Below are 25,545 nucleotides of genomic sequence, written 5' to 3' on the forward strand. Positions count from 1 at the left end.
TCAATACAGTCTGGTAAGCTGTAATGTCTAGCTGTTGTGCATTAATTTCAGGGGTTCATTTTGCCAAGATGAAGGCCAGTTGAAACTTCCAGAAAACTGGTAGGTCTGCCAGCGAAGGGACTGCAGCTCTGCCCCGGGGGCATGAACAGAACTGACAAAAGCGACAAAAGAAAGATAGTGTGTAGTGAAGTGTATAGTAAAGACTGGTATACGTGCGGCTTACTTAAAAGTGTGTGCGACACATGCTCATTAGGTCTTTGTGACATTGTGAACTTTGTGAAAGACATCAACACCTTGTCCAGCAGAGAATTAAGGGGAAAACACAACACGACCAACTGGGAAACTGGATTAACTGTATAAATGGCAGAAAGCCATTAACATGAAGGTAGGGTCTAACAAGGTACAGTAGCAAAGCATATGTTTGTGCGTATGTGTATGTGTAAAAGACAGAAAGAAAGTGGGTGAGTGCATAAAAGGAGAGTGGTTTGACTTCAAGTGTTCCCAATAAATCATTCAATCAATCTCAGCAGCCCACACCCATGCCTTTTCAAATTCATAGCTTTACTGGCCACAGTCAGAATACTTCTACGATTGCCACACACGTTAAGGAAAACAAAACAAGGACAAGCTGGGACTGAGTGTGTTTTTATGCTCAGGTGGCACTGCCATTCGTTGCCACACAAGTAGAACTGCACATCAAATACACACACATGTTGTGCAGTTGCTATAATCGCCTGGTCTCACCCCCAGGCTGTCAAAAAACTCTGCTTGGTCAGTGGCCCTCAGCATCAGATATGGACACTTAATCCACCCTTTAGCATCTGTACAAGATGCTGGAAACCGGTGGATTGCCCCCTCCAGGTTGGGAAAGAGTAACTGCCTCAAGTGAGGGAGTTCAAGTATCTCAAGGTCTTGCTCATGAGTGAGAGTAGAATGGAGCGTGAGATGGATCAGCGGTTTGGTGTGGCTTCTGCAGTGAGGCGGGCGCTGCGCCAGACAATCGTGATGAAGAGAGAGCTGAGTTGGAAGGCGAAGCTTTCCATATACTAGTCCATCTATGTCCAAATCCTGACCTACGGTCATGAGCTCTGGGTAGTGACCGAAAGAATGAGGCCATGGATACATGCAAAATGAGTCTGCTCCATGGGATGGCTGGGCTTAGCCTTAGAGACAGGGTAAGGAGCTCGGACATCCGGAGGGAGCTTGGAGTAGAGCCGCTGCTCCTTTGCATCAAAAGGGGTCAGTTGAGGTGGTTAGGGCATCTGATCAGGATGCCTCCTGGGCACCTCCCATTAGAGGTGTTCTGGGCACGTCCCATTGATAGGAGGCCCCAGGGCAGACCCAGAACACGCTGGAGGGATTACATATCTAATCTGGCCTAGGAACGTCCTCCAGAAGGGGCTGGAAGGTGTTGCTGGGATGCTTTGCTTAGCCTGCTGCCCCTGCGACCCAGCCCCAGATAAGCCAATGAAAATGGATGGATGGATGGATGAATGGATGGATGGATGGATGGATGAGATGCACCAAGTTTCAACATCACTAAAAGATGGTCAGAGTAATGGATGTAGTATAAAGAGCGAGAAAGTCTGCTTAGGGCAGTGGAAGGGGAAGTGAACAGGTCCAACAAGCACAGGACTTTGACCCAGGAGACCGGTGTTCCGGTTGTTTGTGAAACTAAAACTCAACATTATGGTATTTTGTCACATGAGTCAATGGTCACATGAGTTGTTGACATGGATTATGTTCCCTGAGCATCATTATAATGATGTTAGGGCTTCTGCCCAATATGATGTGTAGGGATGAGATCACACTGCCTATAAAGACAGCAGTTTCAAGACAAATGTCAAGTGCTTCATTCATTGATGCAGAGATGACCAAGAAACATTTATTGTCTTGGGCATTCATATTCAGCACAACTGATACTTTCATCAAACTCAATACACACAGTGACATACAATACCCACCACACCCCTTCGCTGTAAATCCACAGCAATCATTTTCACAAACGAATACACTCACAGATGTATACACATGGCAGAGCATAACTGCATAAACAAGGTCAAATATGATATGCAATGACATCATATATGCATGAATACACCCATACCCATGCAGAGCATAGCAAAGACAATTCAGATCCATCTCTGTAAATGTCATGTGTGTTCTCACATGTCAACAGTCATGCACGCACTCTTGTCAGATTTTGCATGCAAATGTCATGCAGGGGCCCGTCCAAATTCTGCATGTATGAGCATCCAAAAATGCATTAAGACATGGGGTGTACACCACTGGCCTGACACGAGGTGAGGAGGAAACCCTTGGGTGCACACAAATGCACAAGTCAACTTAAAACACACACACACACACACACACACCTTTGAAAACCCACCTTCCCTGGGCAGGACATATTGGATTAGGAGTGATTTTTTTTTTCCTTGGCTCCATCTCAGAGGTGCTAGATTAAATGCCACTCCCACTTTACTACAGATGGCTCGAAAATAAATCATACTATCCATATACACACACATGAAAAAATTTGCACACACACACACACACACACACACACACACACACACACCCACACACACACTCATGCACGCACACACACACCCACACAAGCAGTACACACAAACACACATTAATACAGAGAAACCCTCACTTAGGGAGATATATAACATGTTGGCACACCCAAACACTAAAGCACCTGTACGGTCCAGCGCGTCTGCTCTTTGTATTTCAATCACTGAATCGATGGTTCTAAATTGATTGTAGCTGAGCAGGGGCCAGAGATGTTCCCTCTGGCTCGCTGCCCTGGCCCTCTATTGATTAGATCTGAGAGAGCCAATTGCTTTCACACTGGATTAAGGTGTTCCGGAGCAGTGAGCAGGGAGAGAGAAACGGAGGCAGAGAGAGAATAGGCTTTGCAGATGGAGAGACACACCAACAAAGCACTAAGATCAGGCCAACAACACTAATTAGTTAACAACCCCTTTCTAAGAGGAGAAGCATGCCAACATATGGGTGTCTCTCACACACACACACACACACACACACACACTAGCACGCAACACATCGTAAGGGCTCACAGCAGTTTTGAACGAGACACACATGCCACAGATATGTAAATCAATCTATATGTGCAAAGTCTTTCTTGAACACAAATATGCAGGGACACGCTTATATGCCTGCAAACACAAACACACACACACACACACACACACACACACACACATGCAGACACACGCATGCCTCAACGCTGCAATTCTGCAGATCAGAAGGCACTAACACAGATCAAGGGTGTAATCTCATTTGACCCTGGAGCTAAGTAGCCCAGGGCAACAGCATTTCACTTCAAAGCTTCACTCTGAGTTTGTTACACATTTCAGCTCCAAAGTCTTACGCGCTGTAACCTGAAGGTATCAAACCTTACTTTACTATCAGCCAGCATCACAGGATCTTTTCTGACCTGGATGAAATGATAAATAACCTGCGAGGGGTGTATAAATCTTTCTTTTTTTATTTACAAGGTAGCTTTTCTCCTCTTCTCCTATATCTGTCTCTCGTTCATCTTCCTCTTCGTCACATTCGTATTCCACTGGGGGCAGTGTTAAGCAGGACATCCGCTCCACACCCCATCACTCTCCCTCACCATACAACAATTAGCTGCTCCTGCTAGGGGTCCTTTATGGAAGAATGGGAAGGGAGGAACGGGGCTAAGGAGGCCCCAGCAGCCTCAGAAAAGAGGAGCCCTTTTGTCTGGCCGAAGTCCCCCTTTCAAATCATTTCCACAAAGGAGAGGCTTCCAATCCAGATTAGGCGCTTATGAAAATGAAGAACTGTGCGCTCTGAGATGGGGCCCGGCACAGGCGACGCGGACCAGGGTCACGAGAGCTGGTAAAAGGGCCCCTCACTCCGAGTGCTCACGGAGGCGTTTCTCGGGGAGCAGCAGCCCTATTCACACGGCATTACGGGTGTAAAAGCATCACATTGACTGCGCGAGTCAGGCAAGCTTAATATACATTTGGTTAATACCCCTATTGTGGCACTCCCTCTAAGGCTGCTCTGCTAGCAGAACACAAGAGAAGGAGGACAGTGGTAGAGAGGGAATTAAAGAGGCAGTAAAGATGAGATAGAGAGGGAAAACAAGAGAGGGAGGGAATGGGATTTGCTGGCCCATTCATGCCGTGATGCGCGTGAAGCACACAAAGTCATGCCTGCGCGCGCACACGCATACATGCATGCACACACACAGTAATACCCTTATAAAAAAGGCTGCTGTGAGGCCTGTACGTGGGAGTCTGACATGACACTTGGCTTACACAATAAACTTAGCTGGAGTCAAGAAACTCACCAGACCTGCAAAGCCAAAACACATAATGATAGGCCAACCCCGGTAGCCAGTAATATAAAGGTCAGTTTATAGGGAAGTGAGAAAGATAGGTGGGGTGAGGAAGAGAGGAGGCAGTGAGATTGTGAAATTGACTGAGTGTATGAGCATGTGTGCCTTTGTGTCCCTATCACTCTGTGTTTGGTTCATTCCCCAAAGGGTCTTATTATGCTTTGCGCTGGCTCCAACACAAAGGCAGCGTCTCTGTATCTCAGCCCATCCAGCTCCCCCAGAGAACATTCTAGACACAGCAAATCCATTTGTTTGTCAGCTTCTGCCTCTATTCGGACTTGGACTAATCAGATATCATTCTCTTTGAGAAGCATACCACTGTGCAGTCTGGCCTAGCACTACAGTAACGCTGGCCCAGCACTTAGATAACATCTTTTTGTATTTGTAAGCACCGTGCACAGGCATCATAAAACAATGTTAGAGGGTTAAGTTATAAAGGTATCTCTCACGGCATCAATTAATTATCTCTCAAACAATAAGGTCATTATTTCTTGAAAATATCTTCTGTATTATTCAGCAATTAAACATGAGCCTTGTGGTGGGTAACTAAGTTGTTGGCCCTTGAATTAGTTGAGGATTATTAAAATGTAGGACCACAAGGAATAAAACATCCTGTTTTTAAAAGCAGCCATATAATCCAAGCCCAGGAGCTGAGCACAGATTGAAAGCGAGGCAGATTACATATCTCCACTGTGCACAGAATCAATTGCTTTTAAAGAACGAGAGAGACACGACTGAATACAGAAGAGACTGCACCAGTGATGGCACAAGTATATACCCAATCCATATGTATTGACTGCATGGCCACAGAGTAGCCTCATTTCTATTGTCAGTTCTAGTCCATGTGTGGGAACACTGAAATTCTAAAGGGATAGTTCAGATTTTTTAAATTAAAAGATTTTTAAAACATTGTACTACAGGCAGTAGATGTCAGCCAGCATGCCCCCACTTAGTACCAACACAGAAGCTATGCCACGTACTGCTGCAGAGGGGTCAGCAACAAAACATGTTTTAGCCACCTAAAAAAGTTCCGTTTAAGGGTGCTTTCAGACGTAGAGTTGTCTTGCTTTGGTCTGAATCAAAGTTTTGCTACAAAGTTGTATAATTGCCTAGAGTTGGTTCATGTTCTCACGGCAGCATTTACAGGCGAACCAAATCAAATGCCTTGGGCGAGAAAGCTGCTTTTGATTGGTCAGATTTTCAGTGCGGGGAAAATCCAGGAAGTAAAGCAAACGTTGAAGAAGAGTACACTTGCAAGATAAATGTGACACTTTCTAATGTCACAATGGAGGGACAACTACGCAGGTTGATTTTAGTGCTGCTCATCGTGGACTATATTGCTGTCATTGTTCATTTTAGTCAAACCATACAGTTTGAAAACGAGGCGCGGCTCCACCTAGAAAACAATGTTTTGATGCACTGGATGTGCTGAATGTGCATATTAAGGCAGTACAGGAGGAGGTGCACATTAATAATCCTCCAGGACTGTAACATGCTCATGTTTAACCCAAACAATGTGTCATGTGACTGCAGTTGGTTCAGATCGAGGTCAGAACACGTTCTCACCACAAACAAACCGCACCAGAGTTTATTTGTAACTGGACCAAGACCACGTCTTCAAGAAGGTCTCGGTACGGTTGTTTTGGTGTGCACCCAAGTGCGACTGCAGTGTTCACACCTGCCCAGACGAACCACACTTAGGGGGCAAACCAACTTGACTTCCATTGAACCGAACCAAACAGGGCAGGTGTGAAAGCACCATAAGTGTAAGCTATATTTAGAATATTGTCAGAGCTTTACTTGCTGTCAGATGGCGAGTTACAACAGGGAAATGAAGCCATTACAACATTCTCTTCAAAGCCAGACTCCAGTGAGGCAAAACAATAATTTTATAATGCTGGACACAGGAGGTTTGTGTCCAGGGAGTTACTGTTTTTGTGAGTGGACTCTGGTGGCTTTGACAGGAGCATAGATTGGGAACTGTTGCCATTAATGACTTCCCCATTGGAAAGGGCCATCTGTGGTAAGGGACAGTGGTTGAAATACTCTATAGTACATATAGAGTACACTTAAACTGATACAGTTTTCATAGGTGGGACTTTTGTTAGATGGCTAAAATATGTTTTACTTCTGCCCTCATCCACAACAGTACATTGCTTAGCTTCCCCGGTGGGACTCCTGTATGCTTCTTTGCATCTCATACTGAAACTGCCACAGTACGTCTTCTCTAATGCAGCAGAGAAGACTAAGAAATAGCAAACCAAAGATAAAGGCAATCAGCTTTAACACACTTAGGTAGCAAAATCCATCAGTCATCAGATTTCATGTGTTGCTTGAGCATACAACGTGCAAAGGTTTCCTCTTTGAGCACAAAACATGAATTGAGACGAGTCTGTTTTGTTCTGCTGATTTAATTAGTGAGGACTGGAATGCAAGGATTGCTCGAAATGCAGATTGAGAGAGATGTACAAAATAACAGTGTCATTTTTTTGACATGTATCATAGTTATAAGCCTCATCGTCTATTTTTGGGGTTTAGCACTATCACATTATGTCCTACTGAAGTTCTGTAAAAATGAAAGCACAATAGATGCAATCAATCCAACCTCCTAACAATAGATACCGTCCACTGCAGCACGTAGGCAGCAGTCAACCTGTTGACACAGACTGTGTTCCCACTCAGCACACAGTGAAAGCATGATGGGTTTTCATTGCAAAACGCAGCCAAAAAAGAGACAGTCTGAGAGGTTAGCAGGCTTGATTAGACTCTATAAAACCACACTCACTTTGAAGATTTCATTAAAGTCGGGGTGCCCCAGCCGAGGAGGATGTGCTAAGCTCTCACCTCATCTAAACTGCACACACACACAGGCACAAAGACACGTAGAAACAAACAGTGACACACATGCATATGAAGAGCCACACAGATCTGTCTACAAGCCTGGCTATGCTAATTCCGGTCTGGGAGAAAAGCTGCAGCCCCCCAGCCAGTGTGGGAACTCAGTAAACAAATGGAGCACAAAGCACAAAGTGCTCAAAGAGAGGATTACCAAGTCGCTCTCTTTCTCATTTTTTTTCTTTTGCCTTTTTTTCACACTTCCACCCTAACACACACACACACACACACACACACACACACACATAGAAAGACCCACACTCCTCCTCTTGCCTATCTCCCTTTCAAAAATTCAATATTCACGCAATGTCTTCTCCAGTGGGCGTTTTCGGAAGACAGCCATAGCAGGGGGTCCCTGGCATGAGGAGTGACAACAAAGCCAAGATCAATAATTTGTCACAGAGATGGGTCTGCCAGATTGAGCTTCATAGGCTCTATCTGTCTATCAGTCTGAAAAGAGACGTTTCCTCTAGTTTCTGCAGAACCACATGCCCTAACCCCGGAAAGCACAGGCTGTGTTTACTGTCAACGAAAACATTCAATTAAATGCGCACAATGACATAGTGCGATGTGGATTATGGGAGTTGTCTAATTGCTGTATAATTGCATATTGTGAAGGTTTTGAGGTCATGTTTGATGCGACCTGCCCAGTTATAGGGAGCCCAGTTGGTTTAGGATAATGCATGGTGTCATAACAGATTACACAGACATAATTCTTCACGTATGTTTAATCAGGGATACTTAGGGAGCACTTAAAGTGGAACTGTAATGCTGTTTGCTTCAAGTGTGCGCCAATTATGGCAAACATGATTAGGTTGTGAAATTGGACACGCAAAGTTCAGCTTGGGGTGATGGAAAAGTGTGTTTGTGTGTGTGTGTGTGTGTGGGGGGGGGGGGGGGTGGGGGGGTGGGATTTGTGCATTTGCGTGCAGGCCTCCCACAAAAGAGAGCAAGCTTTGACCCAAAGTCCAGAGATTTTGAGCTTTGAATTGATTTCAAGCTCTCATGCGGATTGACAGAATCAACACAAAGCATGTGGGAAATGCACTTTTGGCTTACAGGATTGGCTTGTTGCAAAACCCGGTCTCACCGTTCTGACTCTGTGCTGAGCAGGTTCAATCAGCCCATCTACAGGAACTGTGCAGCCTACCATTAAAAGCACATGTTTGTTACTTGCGAGACTCCAGGAAACAGCCTATAAGACAACAAAATCACACTCTTAGGGAGTTGAATTTTGTACTGTTAACACTAAAAGGTCCCTTTACTAACTACAAACAAATAGTTTTGATTTTATTAGACTATTTTTTTAAGTAGAGTTGTACCGATACCAGTATCGGAAATGCCTCCAATACTGCCTAAAATGAGGTATCGGTATCGGCGAGTACAGCCTATGACTAATCCGATACCACGTAATGCCTCACATCATTACACATACGCACGCTACGGGCAAGCAAAATGGAAACGGAGCGGAGTTTAAAAAGCATTCTAGTGTAGCCTTTAAAATGTCTTTTAACCTTAACTTTAACCTGTGTCTTGATCTGTGTCAACACTGGATAATAATAATAAAAAAAAAGTTTTATGGCATTCATTCTACTATAATGTATGTATTTCCTAATATTTTACATAGAGTTTTAGGAGTTGAGACATACAACAATTCACATCCCATCCATTTTTATTTCACATACTGGTATCGGATCGGTACTCGGTATCGGCAGATACCTAAGGTTCAGGGATCAGAATTGTATCGGGAAGGAAAAAAGTGGTATCGGTACATCTCTAGTTTTAAGAAATCAGTCTGAAGTGTGTGCTGCCACCACAATACATGGAGACAAATGTCAATCAATCAATCAATCAATCAATTTTATTTATAAAGCCCAATATCACAAATCACAATTTGCCTCACAGGGCTTTACAGCATACGACATCCCTCTGTCCTTAGGACCCTCACAGCGGATAAGGAAAAACTCCCCAAAAGAACCTTTAACGGGAGAAAAACAGTAGAAACCTCAGGAAGAGCAACTGAGGAGGGATCCCTCTTCCAGGACGGACAGACGTGCAATAGATGTCGTACAGAACAGATCAACATGATCAAAATGTAATTTTGGTTTGTATTTTGTTTGTGGGGTGTACACATAGACAGTACCTAAAGATGGAGAACGCGTCCCCACTTACTCCCTCTACACAAAAATCAAGCCAAAATATTGCGGATACAGCCGATGCCATCTTGCTCTGGTGATCTCTATTGCAGCCAGTCTGTGCAGTAGCAGTCTCCGCAGCATTGAGTTCTCGCCCATACACTTGACACACCGATTGGCACGCAAGACTGTCAATCATGACGTCAAACAACCTTTTTATAGCATCAAATACCTAATTAACACACACCAAAGCCTGACCAGCCGGTGGTGGGCCTCCCTCAACAGAAGATGTCTTGTGATAAAAGCCAAAACACCCGATGGTGTTAAGGTGCACAACTGATGATGTGTTGACACGTGGCTCTGCCAGATGGTCACGGCCAAAAAACACCTATGCTCTGGCACCAAGCGTGCTGAAACTCCAGGGATTGTAACACCAAGTCCTAACTGATGAATTTGAAAAATAAGTGTGATAAGATCTACCTAAAATGACAGGAACCATCTTGCCCATCACTCTTAACTTTGCTATCAATAGTTTTTATGTTAACTACTTTCTACCCAAGAAAACAACTCCATGAAGCACTGGAAGAGCCATAAAATTCCACAAACACATATTTCAAAACTGGTTAAATAAAAAAAAAAAAAAACCTTCCAATTCTGCATGGCTAGATACCACTAGAGGTAAGCTAGGAAATATGTCTTCATAAGTTGGGTGAACTGACCCTTTAATCTACTCCAGTAATAGTAATATTTGGCCACCACTTTTTTCTTGGTCGAACAGAAGTATATTGGTCATACTGTAATTGCAGCTCAGTCCTAATTAGATCATCAGTCCACAAGTTCCACAACATAACCTTGACTAATCCACATCTATCATGCTGCTGCTGATAACCTCCAGGAAGGGATGAGACAATTTCCTAGAAGTGAAATGTGTCCCTCTGCCGTCAAACCAAACAGGCCTGGCTGCGTTATTAGCCGAACAGTGAATATTGATGGACGGTGATGAGGCAGAGGGAGAATCAACAAATGAGGGGCGATGGGTGTTTGTACTCTCTCGACTGGGTGTGGGTGTGTGTGTGTGTGTGTGTGTGTGTGTGTGTGTGTGTGTGTGTGTGTGTGTGTGTGTGTGGGGGGGGGGGGGGGGGGGAGGGGGGGGACTCTGTGGAGAGGCTCACCACATCTCCTCATTACCGCCTGCCGGAGTGTACTCCAGAGAAGAGAGAAAAAAGAGGAGGTGAGTTGTGGGGGCAGAAAAGCACAAGGAGAGTGAAGACAGTTTTCTATTTGCTGTCCAAATTGACGTTTATCTTGACATTTAACTTTTGGTCCCCTGTGAGGACAACACAGCAACAGAAAGTGACACTTTTCTAAAGCGTTACTGATGATGTCTTTGTTGTTTTCTTAAATGTGCAATCATAACTTAAAAGCAGAAGGTGATTTGATTGATGGGGGTCATGGTTGGGGTGAGGGGGTGAAGTGGAGCCCCATGTAACTCTGGGCTTTTGTGTTTTGCCAGCGAGGGTGACACGGCGCAAATTAAGCGGAGCCCCAGCCATCTGCTGAATGTTAGGGGTCCTTTGTCTCCCTGTGTCCCTGTGTCCATTACTGGCCTCAGCAGCCAGTGTCCATCAGTGAGAGAGAAGAGGAGTAGACATATGGAGACTGAAAACACGACTGAGACTGAAGTAGCGGAAGAGGACTGGAAAGGATTTGGCGAGGAAGATTGGAAGAGATGTCGGGTCGAAGTGGAGCCCTCTTGAAAAAGTTCCTGTGCAGCAGCAAAGAGAAAGACCATGTGAGAGCTGACAATGAAATGCTTGCCCAGTGACCACATACATGGTCTGCGAGGGACTGAAGGTTAGAGATCCAGACAAAAAAAACAGAAGCAGCGAGTGAAAGGAAAGACAGAGAGACTGAAAAATAATAAGAGTTGGAGTATGTGTCCCTCCATGGGGGATAAGAACAGACTCTGTGTGCGGTGGGTATTTCCATTATGTGTGAACAAAATCTCTGGATTCCCCTCGCATTATTAGAGACTGACTCTGCCGTTGCAGTAAGAGCAGTGCATCTGTGTTTGGGGTCATTACAAACATTCTATGTGGGCCTTAAATTCAAAGAGTCTTTGTTCGGGTCACACTCTTTCACCACTGCTCTCTGCCATTGCCCTATTCAGCCTATTGAGAGCCATGGAAACAAGAAGTCTTTCACTCTCTGCCCTTTCTTACAGCTTTTCTCCATCTCTTCCTCCCACTACTCCATTTTTGTCTTTATCACAGTGGTCCTCACTGCCGTACAACTAATAGGAACAGGAAGAGTCAGATGCTTACTTAATTGTGCTTCAAGGTGACTTAGTAGACAGTTGTGTGTGTGCGTGTGTGCCCTGCTAGTACACATGGATGCTTCTCTGCAAATGAAGTAAACTCTGTGGAACGGAAGTGGACAAGGCCAAATGGGCTGGAATTGGCTCTAATAGCTTACCAGGCCTCTGCGGGTCATGTCTGCCAGATCCTTTACACACAGATAGGATATATAAAGAAGTAATCAAAGCTTCAGTGGGGTGGAAAACTTTAAAACCAAGCGTTTACAGTAAATAGCCTGCAAAGCCAAACTTTAAAGCTTTGAATAAAGTCAGTAGTTGTGTGTGTTTCTGCTAAGATTTAAAGAAACTTATTTTATTTCACTTACAGGCAACTTTTTCCATGTAGTAATCAATTTTTATTGCCAGCGGATGACCACATTGTATCTTAAGACCTTCCCTGACTTTCTCAGTTTTCTACAACAGTGGACTGACTTCTATGTCAAGGACTCAGGATGGATTTTCTGGAAAACTCCAAAGCATGTGATGAATCCATTTCTATCAGAAAGTCCTCAAGGCAAACTTCTCCCAACAGAGTGTTGCATCTCTCTTCAGTCTGCTACAGCGCTAACAGCGTGCAACAGTATCTAGCATTAGCTAAATAACAGAGTCTGCTGATGTCAACGAACGACCGGCACCCAAAACACAGAGTGCACATGTGCTGCATTTCTGGTGAATGCATTTTGCAGCAGCAGCCCACAGACATTTACTGCTGAGGTTTGCGCTGGCTGAATTTGAGCTGTTACAGCTTCTAACTGAAGTCCGTCTCCAGAGCTGCCATCTGTGTTCCTGCGGGAATAGTAATCTCTTGGCTGACAGCGGGATGCAGTAGCTAATTCTTGTCTCATTTGTGGTCTGATAACCGGTAAATTCCTCAAATTCAGTCCCCTGTACAATAAATTCAGTGTCCCCTGGTGCTGAAAAAATCCCAGAGAAAACAACTGACATGTGAAATAAACTGTGTGGTTTCAGCTGGCTAACGCTTGGTCACGCTTACTTGCTTTCTAATGCGACAAATTGCTAGCTAGAAGACTTAGCATAATACTTTCCCGGGGCTGGCTTGGAAAGCTAAGAAGCAACCAACACCAGCTCCATGCAGCATAGCTAAGTTACGGCTAGCTGGGCAGCCAACGTAAAGCTAGGCATGGATCTGCCACTGGTTGCATTGTAACGTCAGCTGATGATGTCATTTGCAAACGACGAGCTAGTTAGCACCCTGAAACCAATGGTCCAAATGATATAGGAACATACAGATGGTGACGCTATTTAAAATATGATTGTTACTTATTTTCCATCATTCCTTCAACATGATGCCGGTCGATCACAGTCAGTCTCTTGTTGGTCACTGTTGTGGGTGATGCTGGTGCTCACTCGCAGCTTCTGAGGATGCTGACTGTAGGTGACTTCACGGCTCTTAAGCTGTAACTAATAACAAGGATTTTCTAAAAGTTACATACAGAACCTTTAAATTCTTTTATCTTGATAAATAAGCTTCAATAAGCCAGGAGGTAGGTGTCCATGACAATGAACTCCATGAGGGTATGCAGTATATTGGGGTTTATAAGGTTTGAGGCTGGGGTTAATAATGTGAAAAATGTGCCTGGAACACTACATTTTAAAAATGCACACATGGAAGAACTAATACTTTTCAGAGCGTATATGCCCAAGAAGTGTGTATGTGTGTGTGTGTCAGTGCGCGTGTGTGCTCGCGCCCCATGATGGCAGCCATTAGACAGGAGTAAGGCAGCCATGATGAATCGGCACTTAGCCCAGGGAAGCGCACTTGCTCAATGGGCTGTGAATCTCCCGCTGCCACTGTCAGCCTGCAGAATGTTAAATAAAGTTATTTGAATATTTGTAATATTAATGTGCCAGTGTGTCAAAAGCCTGCTGAAGCCTAACGGTGAGAGAAAATATGCGGAGATTCATATCAGGACTATAGGGCCGTTCTGGCGAGGAATTATGTACTGTAAATACCCGGCTAAATAAATACATCATCATGGATAGTGCATTAGATTCCATGAATAAGTAACCAGAGAATATTATGGATAATAATATTAGTCGTTATGTTTCTCATAATCCTATTCGGCCTCTATCCAATTCATATCTTTGCAAAGAATCAATAACTAAAACAATGCTCTCTCCAATCAAATGCTTTTATTATCCTCTCCCCATCCCAGTCTCCAAGTCCATGCGGTTGAGGAGACCCTGAGCAGCCATGTGTTTTGCATAGGAATGGCCCGCTGAGGTTAAAAGAAGAGAAGCAATAAGCTGTAAGCATGGTTAACCAATTACAAAAGAAGACAAAATATAGTAGAGGGCCTCGTAAAATAAGACTGCCAGCTTTATAGACTCCAGGCAGGCATTTATCAGCTTATAGAAAATTTGGTTCCCCAAAGGGAAAAAGTGTTAACAGCAAAATGAAGAACAGGCAGTCCAAAGTTTTGAATTGCTCTTCATAGTATGGCATTTAGCCCTGTTTACTGCGGAGCAATTCATGCCACATCATTCACTTTTAAGAGTTGGAACGTCAGAATAATTAGTTTACCGGGGAGTTTTAATCACTTCATATATGGGAATACAAGGAATATTAAAATGATCAATGATAATATCAGATTTTTTTTTTTTTTTATAACACAGAGATGGATGTGAAGCAAACTTAATCAAGGTGATTCTATTAATCACTCAGCGGGAGACCAAGACAACAACCATGAGAGGGTTCAGTAAAACCATCAAATCAGTCTTTCTTAGACACTCGAGTTGAGCGGGACACACACACAAGACAAGCTTTGCCTTGGTGGAGGTAGTGGGGTGCTATTTGGAGTGTCTCCGCTCGATTTAACAGGGAGGTGATAAAATATTTAGCAGATTGCTTACATAGCCAAGGGGGAGAGAGAGGGAAAAAGGGAGAAAGTGGGAGAGGGAGAGAGAGAGTGTGTGTGTGGGGGGGGGTGGGGGGGGATACCCAAATGGCTTGTGTGGGAGCTGGGGAGCTGGTAATGAGGATGGCGTGCTGGCATCATCGTTACAGAGCACAACAACTCGACATGGTCTCTCTGCCCAACTGACAGCAGGCCGCACACACACACACCACGCTACCTGTCACTAATTAAAACATATAGATTAGAGAAAGCGCAATCAGGTACGGGGAGGCACACACACTGACACACACTGACACAACACGCAAACAAACACATTTGAATATGCACACACAAGAACACACAGGGTAGGGTAATTTAGTGTAATTTTCTCTGTCATAACAAATGACTTACATATTTAAACAAGTAAAAAAGGTTAATTTATCTCTTAAAGGGGACCTATTATGCTTTTCCTTATTTTCTGTCATATATATGATGTTACAGTGCTCTTTCTAAACATGGTAAGTTTCAAATAAGAGGTACACGTATGTAAAAACTTCAGGCTTCAGATCGTTCTGAATAGTTTTTTGATACAAGCTGACGTCAGCTCGTGACGGATTTCTTTTTATGGTCATCTGCTCCAGGCACGCTACAGTAAGTGTTTACATTACGTAGCCTACTCTGCTACATGTAGCAACATGCTAATGCCAGGGCAACATGTATTCTTGATTGCCGATACTGTTAAATTCTCCCTGATTTCAAATTATACTCCTGCTGAAACACGTCCATTTGTGAAAACTTTGGTTTAGGATTTTAGATGGTAGAGAGTGGCGCTATACTCTGTTATAGTCATTCCATGGCTGCAAGTACAATGCTTCATGTAGCTACATGCTGAAAGCATTGTTAAGTCCTTCCTGATTTCAGATTATATTGTGTGCATATGTGGTTTTAAAGATTTTGGTTTAGAAGCTTTTATTGGTGATTTCCCTAAGTAGAAAGTGCTGATATACTCCGTTACGTTCATTCCCTGGCTGCAAGCACACTGCTACATGTAGCTACATGCTAATGCCAAGGAAATATGTAATCTTGACTGCCAATGTTGTAAAGTTCCTCCCAATTTCTGATTATATTCCTGCTGGAACATGTCTGATTGTGGAGATTTCTGTTTAGTAGCTTTTATAGGTGATTTTCCACAGCAGAAAGTGCTGCTATACTCCATTACAGTAATTTCCTGATTGCAAGCACACTGCTACATGTAGCTAAATGCTAATGTTATTAAGTTCTTCCTGATTTCAGATGACACTGTGTACATGTCTGGTCCTAAAGATTTTTGTTTAGAAGCTTTTATTGGTGATTTTCCACAGTAGAAAGTGCTGCTATAGTCCATTACAGTCATGCCCCGGCTGCAAGTACACTGCTACGTGTAGCTATATGCTAACATCAAGGAAACACGTAATCTCGGTTGCCTTTATTTTCCCCAATACTGGATCATATTCCTGCTGGAACATGCCCAGTTGTGAAGATTTTGGTGTCATTTTTGATGGTAGAAAGTGCAGCTCTATGTTACCCTTTTACAGTCATTCCACAGCTGAAAGCACACTGCTACATGTAGCTTAATGCTAATGTCAGGGAAACATGTAATCTTGGATGCTGATGTTGTTAGTAGCTCCCCAAATTTGTCCAGTTGTGTATTTTTTAACCATAGAAAGTGCCACTATACTCTGTTACAGTCACTCTCCAGCTGCAAAGACAGTGCAGAGATGCCAAGATAAGGAAGATGCAAAAATGCTGACCAGTCTGAGTAGAATAGGCTTTTTTTGGAAGAGGGGCTTAAGAGACAGGCGCTACAATGGAGGCTTCTCGGACAAAGGGTCAATACAGTTGTTACAGCACAGACAGTGTGAGGAAAATAGTGTGCTTTTCTGAGCATTTAAGCATTTACATTAATGTAAATGTATAATGTTTACAGCCTCACACTAACCATTATCAAATGCACTGAATGAACAGTTTTCACATATTCAGCAAAGCAGGTGTAGAGTAGGCGATTATTTGTGCCTACAGTTAATTTTCCTTTTTATATATTTGTATAACAATATCATATTGTTGAGCATGTTTTATGAACAGACAATCTCTTTTCATGTTTTTGGTGCTTTAAAGCTCCACACAGTGCCTCCCCAATACCTTTCCTTCTCGTGTTGCTCTCAATGAGGGAAATTATTTCAGCATGCTCTCATAGTCTTTTTGTTCCTGTTCCTGTTACTTCATCTCTAATGGGCAATTACTTCAGGCCCAATGCTGAGGCCATGTTATTGCACCAACCCCCAATTGATTGGTTGCCCATAGTACTCAGCTTCCACAAGCACTTTAAGGTTAGATTTCCCTGTTTAAATAATGGATTACAAGCCCATGAAAGGAGACTACGTGGAAAATAAAAGGTTGAGATTGCTCTTATTGGAAGGGCCTCTCGGAGGAGATGAGAGGGGAACAGATTCCATATGAGTCTCCAGAGAGTAAGCTAGTTATGAGAGATAGAAACGGCAACATCATCTCTTTCTCTTCGTCTGTCTAACTCTTTTTTCTCCCTTGAGTGTGCGTCCTGAGACTTAAGGTCAACCTACACAACATTTACAGGTACTTTACTCTCTACTACTGCTGCTACACCCAAACAACCCCCTCCCTCTACAGGCTGTTTTTCATACCTCCTGTAATGCTACATTTCCATCAGAGAGAGACATGTCAAACTTAACGCAGCAGGAAGTCTACTTGCTGTGGGTGCTTAGAGAAGGAAGTCAGGGGGATTGTGGGAATTAGTGGAAATATACGTCTCCTCCTCTGTTCAAAGAGCCTTTGTAGTGCAGTGCCTACCGGGGGACTGTGTATGTGTACGTGCCCGTGTGTGTTTGCGGTGTTTACAGCAGTGCCAATGCCCCCCACCAACACAAGCCACAACAAGCTTCCTACCAACACTTGGGGATACCTTGGGCTCCAATTACTGTGCTGTGAGTGTTTGTAGGGTTGAGGTAAATAATGGAGAGAAAAGGGAAATTCTGTGGAGAAAAGATGGACGAAAAAAGACGTGGATAAGCATCAAGTAAGTTTGCGGGGACTAAAAATATTCATCCATTAAAGCCTCAAGGCTTGTTTGCGTTAGAGGACAGGCAAGGTTATTTGGCTAATTTGCTGTTAAAGTCTTGTTCTGAACTTTGCCTTACACATTTTACCTTCAAACAATACATCTCACATACACTAATGACTAGCTCTGGTGAGATATAGCCACAAATTAAAGCTAGTCAAAAGGGAGCCACACATAGTCAGTCCAAAAAATCTATCATCATGAAAGATTGTTCATGGGAACAATTGAGAGTTGTTACATTACATAAAAGTACATTTAATTATGATAAAAACAGAAATTCATCCAAGTCAGAGCCGGCCCCATCCATTAAGTGATATAATCAGTTGGTCTCTGGGAGCCCTTTTAAAAAGATTTAGTAATAAAAAATAAAAACGATCTTTCTCGACAACATTTTGTGCTATTTTTTTTGCCAAAAACTGACAAAACAATAAGCTCAGAGATGGAAGACATGGATAAATTAGGTAGGCTAATTAGGTAATTTACTGTCACCTACAAAATACGCATTCCCAGATTCTGTGTTAAAAATAAATCACATTTAGCTGTTGTAAGTTAAACAAAGATAATGAACAAGACAAGAACCAAAGCCAGTCCTGCAGCAAACAAATCTGGAGGGTGGTTTAATAGGATCCTTCACAGGGTTAGAGAAAAAAAGGCAAATACTGTATTTACTGTCATCTAGTTAAAGATAGTGTTGCTGCTAATAGGTCCCACATTAGTCTTTAAATGCTTATTTGTACATTATATGTGCTTATATTAATATTTGCAATACAAAAGCTGGTTCAGTGCCACGTCTGGGGCAACACATTACAATGAAGAGTCCCCACCAAACCAAATCATGCTCAGGGCCCCTAAAATTCCAGGGTCGGCCCTATTTGAAGTGAAACAGATTGTACCTGACATAAAGCACTGCTTAAATATGCTGTGTCATATATCTATATGTTACCTTATGCATAAACAACAGCAGAAACTTGGAAGAAAGTCACAGACTTATATTATAAAGTTGGTAAAATAAGCCAGGAAAAATGGAAATCCTAAATACATAGAGTAAACTGCAGCCATGTTGGACAGATGGTTGCTTACATATTAAAAAACATCAGAAGTAACTCTTTTCAATTGTGAATATAAAGCATAACAGACATCATATTTGTCTCATTACAGGATCATATTGAGCTCAAAACTACTTCAAATATTCATGTGATTTTCTTTTTCATCAGTTTGGAACTTTCTTTTAGACATAATGATGCTGCGATTGTGGAGAATACCACACTACTCATGTTCGCTTGAGAAATAAACTGAAATAAAGATTCACAGCAGGCAAGAATGAAGTGTGCTTTCTCTAAATGATTAGTTTGCACATAATGTAATGAAATACTTTCTAGAATACGAAGTTGCTTTTAAAAATGTAAATCAAATGTACCTTGCACTGAAACAAAAGCTGACAGTCATTACACAAAGTCATGTAAAATGAAATGACCTGTGAAAAATGTAAAACACAGTTGCTATAAAACCAGACGGCGAAGTTAGATATGAAAAGAGAACTTCTGGTAATGAGCTAACTAAAGGAAACCAACTTCTACCTTGTCATTTTCATTTGAAAGTCATTCCACCCTAGCCAAGGACTGTGTGTGTGCATGTGTGTGTGTTTGGGTGTGTATGCTAGTGTGTGGTTGTGTTTTGCGTAGGACGCAGAGCAATGCGAGAAGGATACAGTTAACACAGTCACACACAGTGTGCTTTGTAGATATGTGGCACTCTCATATCTGTTTATTGATCAGAGCAGATGTGCGTCAATCAATCTTATCTGGGCTCCACACACTCTCCAGCTAACCTCCAGAGGCAGGCCAACCAATACTGCGCCACACTGAGAGCCCCAAGCCACTCATATTATCATCAGACACCTTGAGCAAATTTTCTCTTTGTATGTGTGTGTGTGTGTGTGTGTGTGTGTGTGTGTGTGAGTATAACAGGGTGCGGAGCGTAAAGGTGCATTAGAGGACAGACAGAAAGCGGGAGAAAGTGACAGCTTGAACCGAAAACCCAGATTAACCTCGTCTTTATGTGCACGCTATTATCTGTTCCTCAGAACTCAGCCTTCCGCACATCATACTGAGGCAGAATCAAACCTCTCGCCATCTGTAAAGAAGGCTGCACAGAAGGCTGGCATTCGCTACAGATTAAGAATCAATGCTAATGTGCCTTTCTAGTACGCCAGAGGTGGATATGATCAAGGATGAAGTACGGCACATCATGCTCAGCAAAACGCATGAAACACAATCAATTCAGCTGTGCCAATGATGCGGGAAACCCTGTAATCCAAGGTACGCTGACGCCTTGTTATATGGAAGCCTAAAATAGCACAAATTCATGTCACCTGTCTTCAATGGAGTGATTTGTTCTATTATGAGTAGCCCATCATTTTTAAAGAGTGAATGATGAAAAGCATACATTTTCTAAGTAGGGTGCTTGCAACTAGCAGACACAGCCCTGTCAAATCTAGGATGTTTATGACAAATGTGTCTGGCTCCTTATTACTTACCTCGGCATACGTTGCCATTGTCAGGTTCAAAGCCAGCCTTACATGTGCAGCTACCGATAGGAACCATCCATTCTCCATCTCCGTTGCAGTACAGCTTTATAGGGACATCTACTTCCTCTGAGTTGGGAATGCAGATTCCTCTGGCGATGACCAGGGAGGTGCTCTCAGCCCCTGTCATGGTCTCTGGAAAGATCGCAAAGTTCTGCACCACACTCGGGCACTTCTTATAAAAGACCCTGACTGACAGCAGAGACATGCAGGCGCCATAGTCCTGGAACGCTAGGTAGAAGCCATTTTTAGACAGCGGACCGAAGCTCCGCACTTCTGTGTTGACCTTCATGAGGCGTCCGCCAAAGTCCACCTGCGAGAAGCTTTCGTCTGCAGCAATGGTGTCCACTTTGAGGTAAGGGGCCTCCATCCAGAAGGCGGTGCCTTTGGTGGCAATGACAGCATCAGTTTCATAGTAATAGAGATTAAACGTCTCCTTGCACGAGCCGGGGACGTTGGGGATGGAGCTGCAGTCACGCACAGTGAATCGAATCTCCACGTAGATGCGCTGTGCTCCGCGCCGATCGATGAAGGTGGTGAGGAGCCAGTTGTTTTGACTGGGCTCGAAGACGTTACACACCTGGTAGGTCCTGATTGTGTTGAGGTTCTCATCATAGCCACTCACCTCCTCCCACTAGAGAAAGAGAAGAAGGGAGAAGAGTGCACATGGTTGATTAGTAATCATCGGTGATAAGGCTGTGGTGCTTTCTGTTTTTTGGCAGAGAATGCTAATATTGGCTGAGCCACTGAGAGTTTGTACACATATCAGTAATCTCCCTAAGGCACGACATTTGAGTCTTCTTCCTGGATTAACAGAAAGGAATCAGCCTGTCGAGCTGTGGGGCTTATTCACCCATTGAGAGTACACAAATGTCCTTCTTTTTCTGAATTATAAACAATTCTTTAAGTGTGGCAGCAGCAGCAAAACCACCACTTTGCTGTCTTGTTCTCTAAATACACTCAACTGCTGTAGTATGTGTACTGCCACTGTATAAGCACAAACCCCGTAATTACTTTGGATGCGCTGCTATTTGCCATCTATGCTGAGCGTGGCTAGGCACAGAGTTGATGCATTATAAAATATGGTGTGTAACAAATTCAAGATTATGCACTATTGAATTACAATTAGATAGACGGGGGCTACTACAGCACACGGCAGCCAAGAGCCACTCTGATGGAAAGACATTTGCCTGAGGACTGAACTGAAACACACTGCAGGCCATTTCTTGCAGGTGTGACCCAGAAAGTGTGTTGGATGAGCATCAGAAGCCCCTTGGGGTATTAACTCAGTGCACAAAATCATGATGAAAATGTGCCATTAACATTTGGCTGGAATCACTGCGAATCGGGAAGAGAAATTATCGAAATAAAAAGACGCTTGCCTGGAAGCTTTCAGACGAGCGTTCTTGAGTAACTGTCCAGCTGTGCAAAAGCTGGTCAAGCTCAAATTGGTGAAGACAGACAGTCTACTTATATTCTCGATGTGATATTTTAATTTGCAAAGCTATTTTTATGATATGTGTATTCGGCATGCGGCAGTAGAGCACAGAGAGAAAACACAAAGGCTGCATGCGTTACAACAGTCACATAAAAGCCACGCTGACTTGAAGGAGCAGAGAGAGTGATTTGAAACAGTTTTGAAAATTTTCTCCTCAGATCACTTCCCCTGTCTGTAATAATACCATTCTTTTTACTCCTATTTGAAGCAAAAAGCTTGGCTCACAGATTTATTTCTCCAGATCCCCCCCTCCACCACCACCACATGATCCAAACAGCTGTAGGCAAGGATGAGTTAATGAGGTCTATAGTGGAGTAAGTGGGCCTCCAGTCAGTTCATGTTTCTTGTGAGCATATATCTCCTGGTGCTTCCTCCTTCTTCTGACCTTTAAAACCCCAGCTGCTCAATCAGGTCTAATGGAGAGGTGAACACATACACTCTCCACACATAGCCCCATACAACCGGTCAAATGATGGATTCGGAAATCTTGCTCGATGAGATCATAGAGTGACATAGTATTTGGGTCGTCTATACAGAAACACAGAAGATGATAAAACTATTGGGCCCGAGGAATACATGGTAGTATGTGAAGAAAAACAAGAGGGTTTGGGTCAGATGGGGCGAGGAGAGGAAGGGGGGAGAAGACACGTGGAGACTAGTGACACTACTGACATGATAAACGAGTTTACAGAAATCTGAGGTGCAAATTAAAGCCTTTTTTCACCGCTGCTCCCTCAGTGCCCACTTCGCTGTACTCTTCTCCCCCTCTCCTCTCTTCCCCTTCTGCTCTCCTCTCTCGTCTCTGCTCTGTAATGACCATTCATCAGCATTACAGGAACCTGTCCCTTTCAGCACTGCCTGTTCATTAATACAGCCAGCCCTAGGCTCCTCTGCACCCGTCTGCTCCAGTCTAGGAGGGGGTCCTCACCGCCCCTCGTCTAGCCAAATGACCACCATCTTTCACGTCAGAGAGAGGCCCGAGGCGTCTCCGATAATGCCCGTCTGAAATCTGTCCAGAAATTCATTGGCTCATATAATAATGAACTACAATCTTTTTTATTTCCTCCCTGGTAGATATTCGGTGTCACCATTGTGTCAGAGACAAAGAAAACTATTACAGGTGCATCAGTTGCTTGGCAGAAATCAAACTTTGCGGCACACTTTCCTCGCATCCTTTCAGCGCTTTGTATTCATCTGCTGTTTACGACTGCGTGTTTGTGTGTGTGCACTCAGACATCTTGCTGTTTATAATTTGATGGTTTACCGACCACATATTGATTTGCTGGCTGCTGTTTTGCAGCTGAAGAGCTTGAGGCTATGTGCCACATTTCTGCTTCTGTAGGTCCAAGACATTTGATTACTCTGAGTATTAACACTGGTATCATTTCTTTAGCATCTTTGTCATTTGTCCTGTTCCGACAACATGCATTTAAGAAGCAAGGACGCTACCAACGTGAGCAGCAACAATCCCTGCAGTCATATTTGCACTCTGCCTCGGTTTCCTATTTCTATTCCTTTGCTCGTCCACAGACCTTTTACATCATTTAAATTAAATCTATCTCCTGCACTACTCAATGACATCGCTCTGACCTTGCCAGAGAAGGGAGAGAAGAGGAGCCATCATCGCCTGTCACCTTACTGATAATGGAATTCCCTGGTCTTTGCATCCATTTCCTCTTCAAGGATTTGTGTGTAAAATAACACTGTTAGTCCTGTGCTGTGTATATTTAGTCCATGAATAATGGACGTAAGCGCAGATGTATGTTCGAGGCATGTATCATTCATATTGGCTGAAGGTGAACAAGGTGTGGGAGAGTGAGTGATTATCTCCATGTTCCTAAATCCTCCTTTGTGCTACTCCCACCACATGTTTTCCCTGCTGAGGTTCTTCCATAGGTTCAGGTGATAAGAGATAATGCTCTCTTTGTTGCAGTCAGGTAAGAAAGTACATAGCAGTAGAGGATGTGCTTCACTGACTCTGTGAGCTTTAGCACCACATTTCAAAGTACTACCCATTTAAAGGTGGTAAAAATGTTGTAAATGTCTGGCCTTTTATTTTACTTTATTTTATTTTGGCTTTGTTGACAGACGGCTGGCTGGCTGTGTTAACATGCAGAAACGTATTGCCAATGCCCATTAGTCTCCAGTGGTTAGATAGCATTGGCCACTTAGCACTGTGCACCACCCAGGTCAGGTGGGCGCTAACTAGCTAGGCTGCTAATTCGGCAATCCCACTGGTAAAGCCAACCGTGCTGTGGAAACATTCTGCCCACACTCTGGTCTTCTCGGTGAGTAAGCGACTTCATTTTGAGCCACAAACCCCTTTAGCACTGTTAACAATGTTAGCACCACTAGCCGTACTGACACTGCTAGTCATGCTAACATACTTAAAAATGCTAAAGATGGTTTGGGTCTCAAAATTGAGCCACTTACGGATTAGCGCCACTAGGTAACTCCCACTAACTCCAGGTGGTGGGCAGTGCAGTTAACTTAGGCAGGATTTATACTTGTTCATCAGCTCTGTGCAGAGCCTACGCCGTAGACTAAGCACATGGCCGACGCTGTTGTGAACATTTATACTTGCGCGGTGCTGTCTTTGTCACTTTGCAGTTACACCTCCAAAACACAAGTCACCAGTGGGGTTTCTGTGAAGTGCTGTAAAGTTTGGTTGATTCAAAACACACCCAGAACACACATTGAACACACATTCAACATGGCGACAATTTCAAACACAAGTACACAAATCAGCTTCACTATCACTCGCAGCATTCACAGACAAACACTTGTCTGTATCTGGACACATTTTCCCCACAAATACAACATGCTAATGTTATTGGCACAAGCCTATGGCATTTTACATTGTATAAATTAGCCTAGCAGCTAGCAAACTTCTTCTCTACTCATATGAAGCCAGGGACAACAGCAACATTTAACAAAGGTAACTTCACAAAATTCGGCTCCATTACAACTCACAAGGTTCTATGACAAAACAACTGTCTTCTACTAAACACGTTTTCAAAACCAATACAACATGCTAACGTTATTAGCACAAGCCTATGGCATTTTACATTGTATAAATTAGCCTAGCAACTAGTAGATATTTCCTGTACTCATATGTAGCCAGGATAAATGTCACACAAGACTTGAAATGCTATTTTCTGTCTTCACAATTTATTGTTTCTTATCTTATCTATGAAATCAAAGTAAATAAAAGCTTTGTTTCCACTGAGGGAAATGTTTCCAGCTTACAAAAATATACAGGAGGTCTGTGTCAGCACACATTTCTGGGGAGGTGTTTGTCAGGCTATGGCATAGGCTCTACATCGACACAGAGCCTGACCTATACACCGACATGTGTGACTGGGTCGAATACATTCTTGGCAGTTAACCGATTGAACGTTAACTGTTGATATCCCTAGTCAAAACAAATACAGTGGATAGAAACTTTAGACCAACCAACATCACTTCGGAGAGTCTTTTGCGTGCCTCTATTAAGCTAGCTCTCTCCCAATTAGTTTTACTGTCGACTTTTCTGCATCACCATATATACGTTTTATCATAACCAATCTTACTGAACACAAACTTTCTTGCTGATGAAATCCCAGACAAATATTGAGAGCCTCTTTACACAACAGTCATTTTTACGCCAACCAAATGTACCCATTGGCTCCACTCTAATAGCTTTGCTTT

At 43.3% G+C, this 25,545-nt stretch overlaps 1 protein-coding gene across 3 annotated transcripts in view; it reads right to left on the bottom strand.

Annotated features, from left to right (window-relative positions):
• ephb1 (EPH receptor B1) overlaps window positions 1-25,545 on the bottom strand; it is a 209,336-nt gene that overhangs the window by 100,008 nt on the left and 83,783 nt on the right. For all 3 annotated transcript variants that reach the window (XM_078173315.1, XM_078173314.1, XM_078173316.1), the window contains exon 3: window positions 20,310-20,991. In XM_078173315.1, coding sequence (XP_078029441.1) covers window positions 20,310-20,991 — 682 coding nt within the window. The remainder of the gene's footprint in view (window positions 1-20,309; window positions 20,992-25,545) is intronic.

The sequence above is a fragment of the Epinephelus lanceolatus genome, chromosome 12 (assembly GCF_041903045.1).
Source record: "Epinephelus lanceolatus isolate andai-2023 chromosome 12, ASM4190304v1, whole genome shotgun sequence".
Classification (NCBI taxonomy): domain Eukaryota; kingdom Metazoa; phylum Chordata; class Actinopteri; order Perciformes; family Serranidae; genus Epinephelus; species Epinephelus lanceolatus.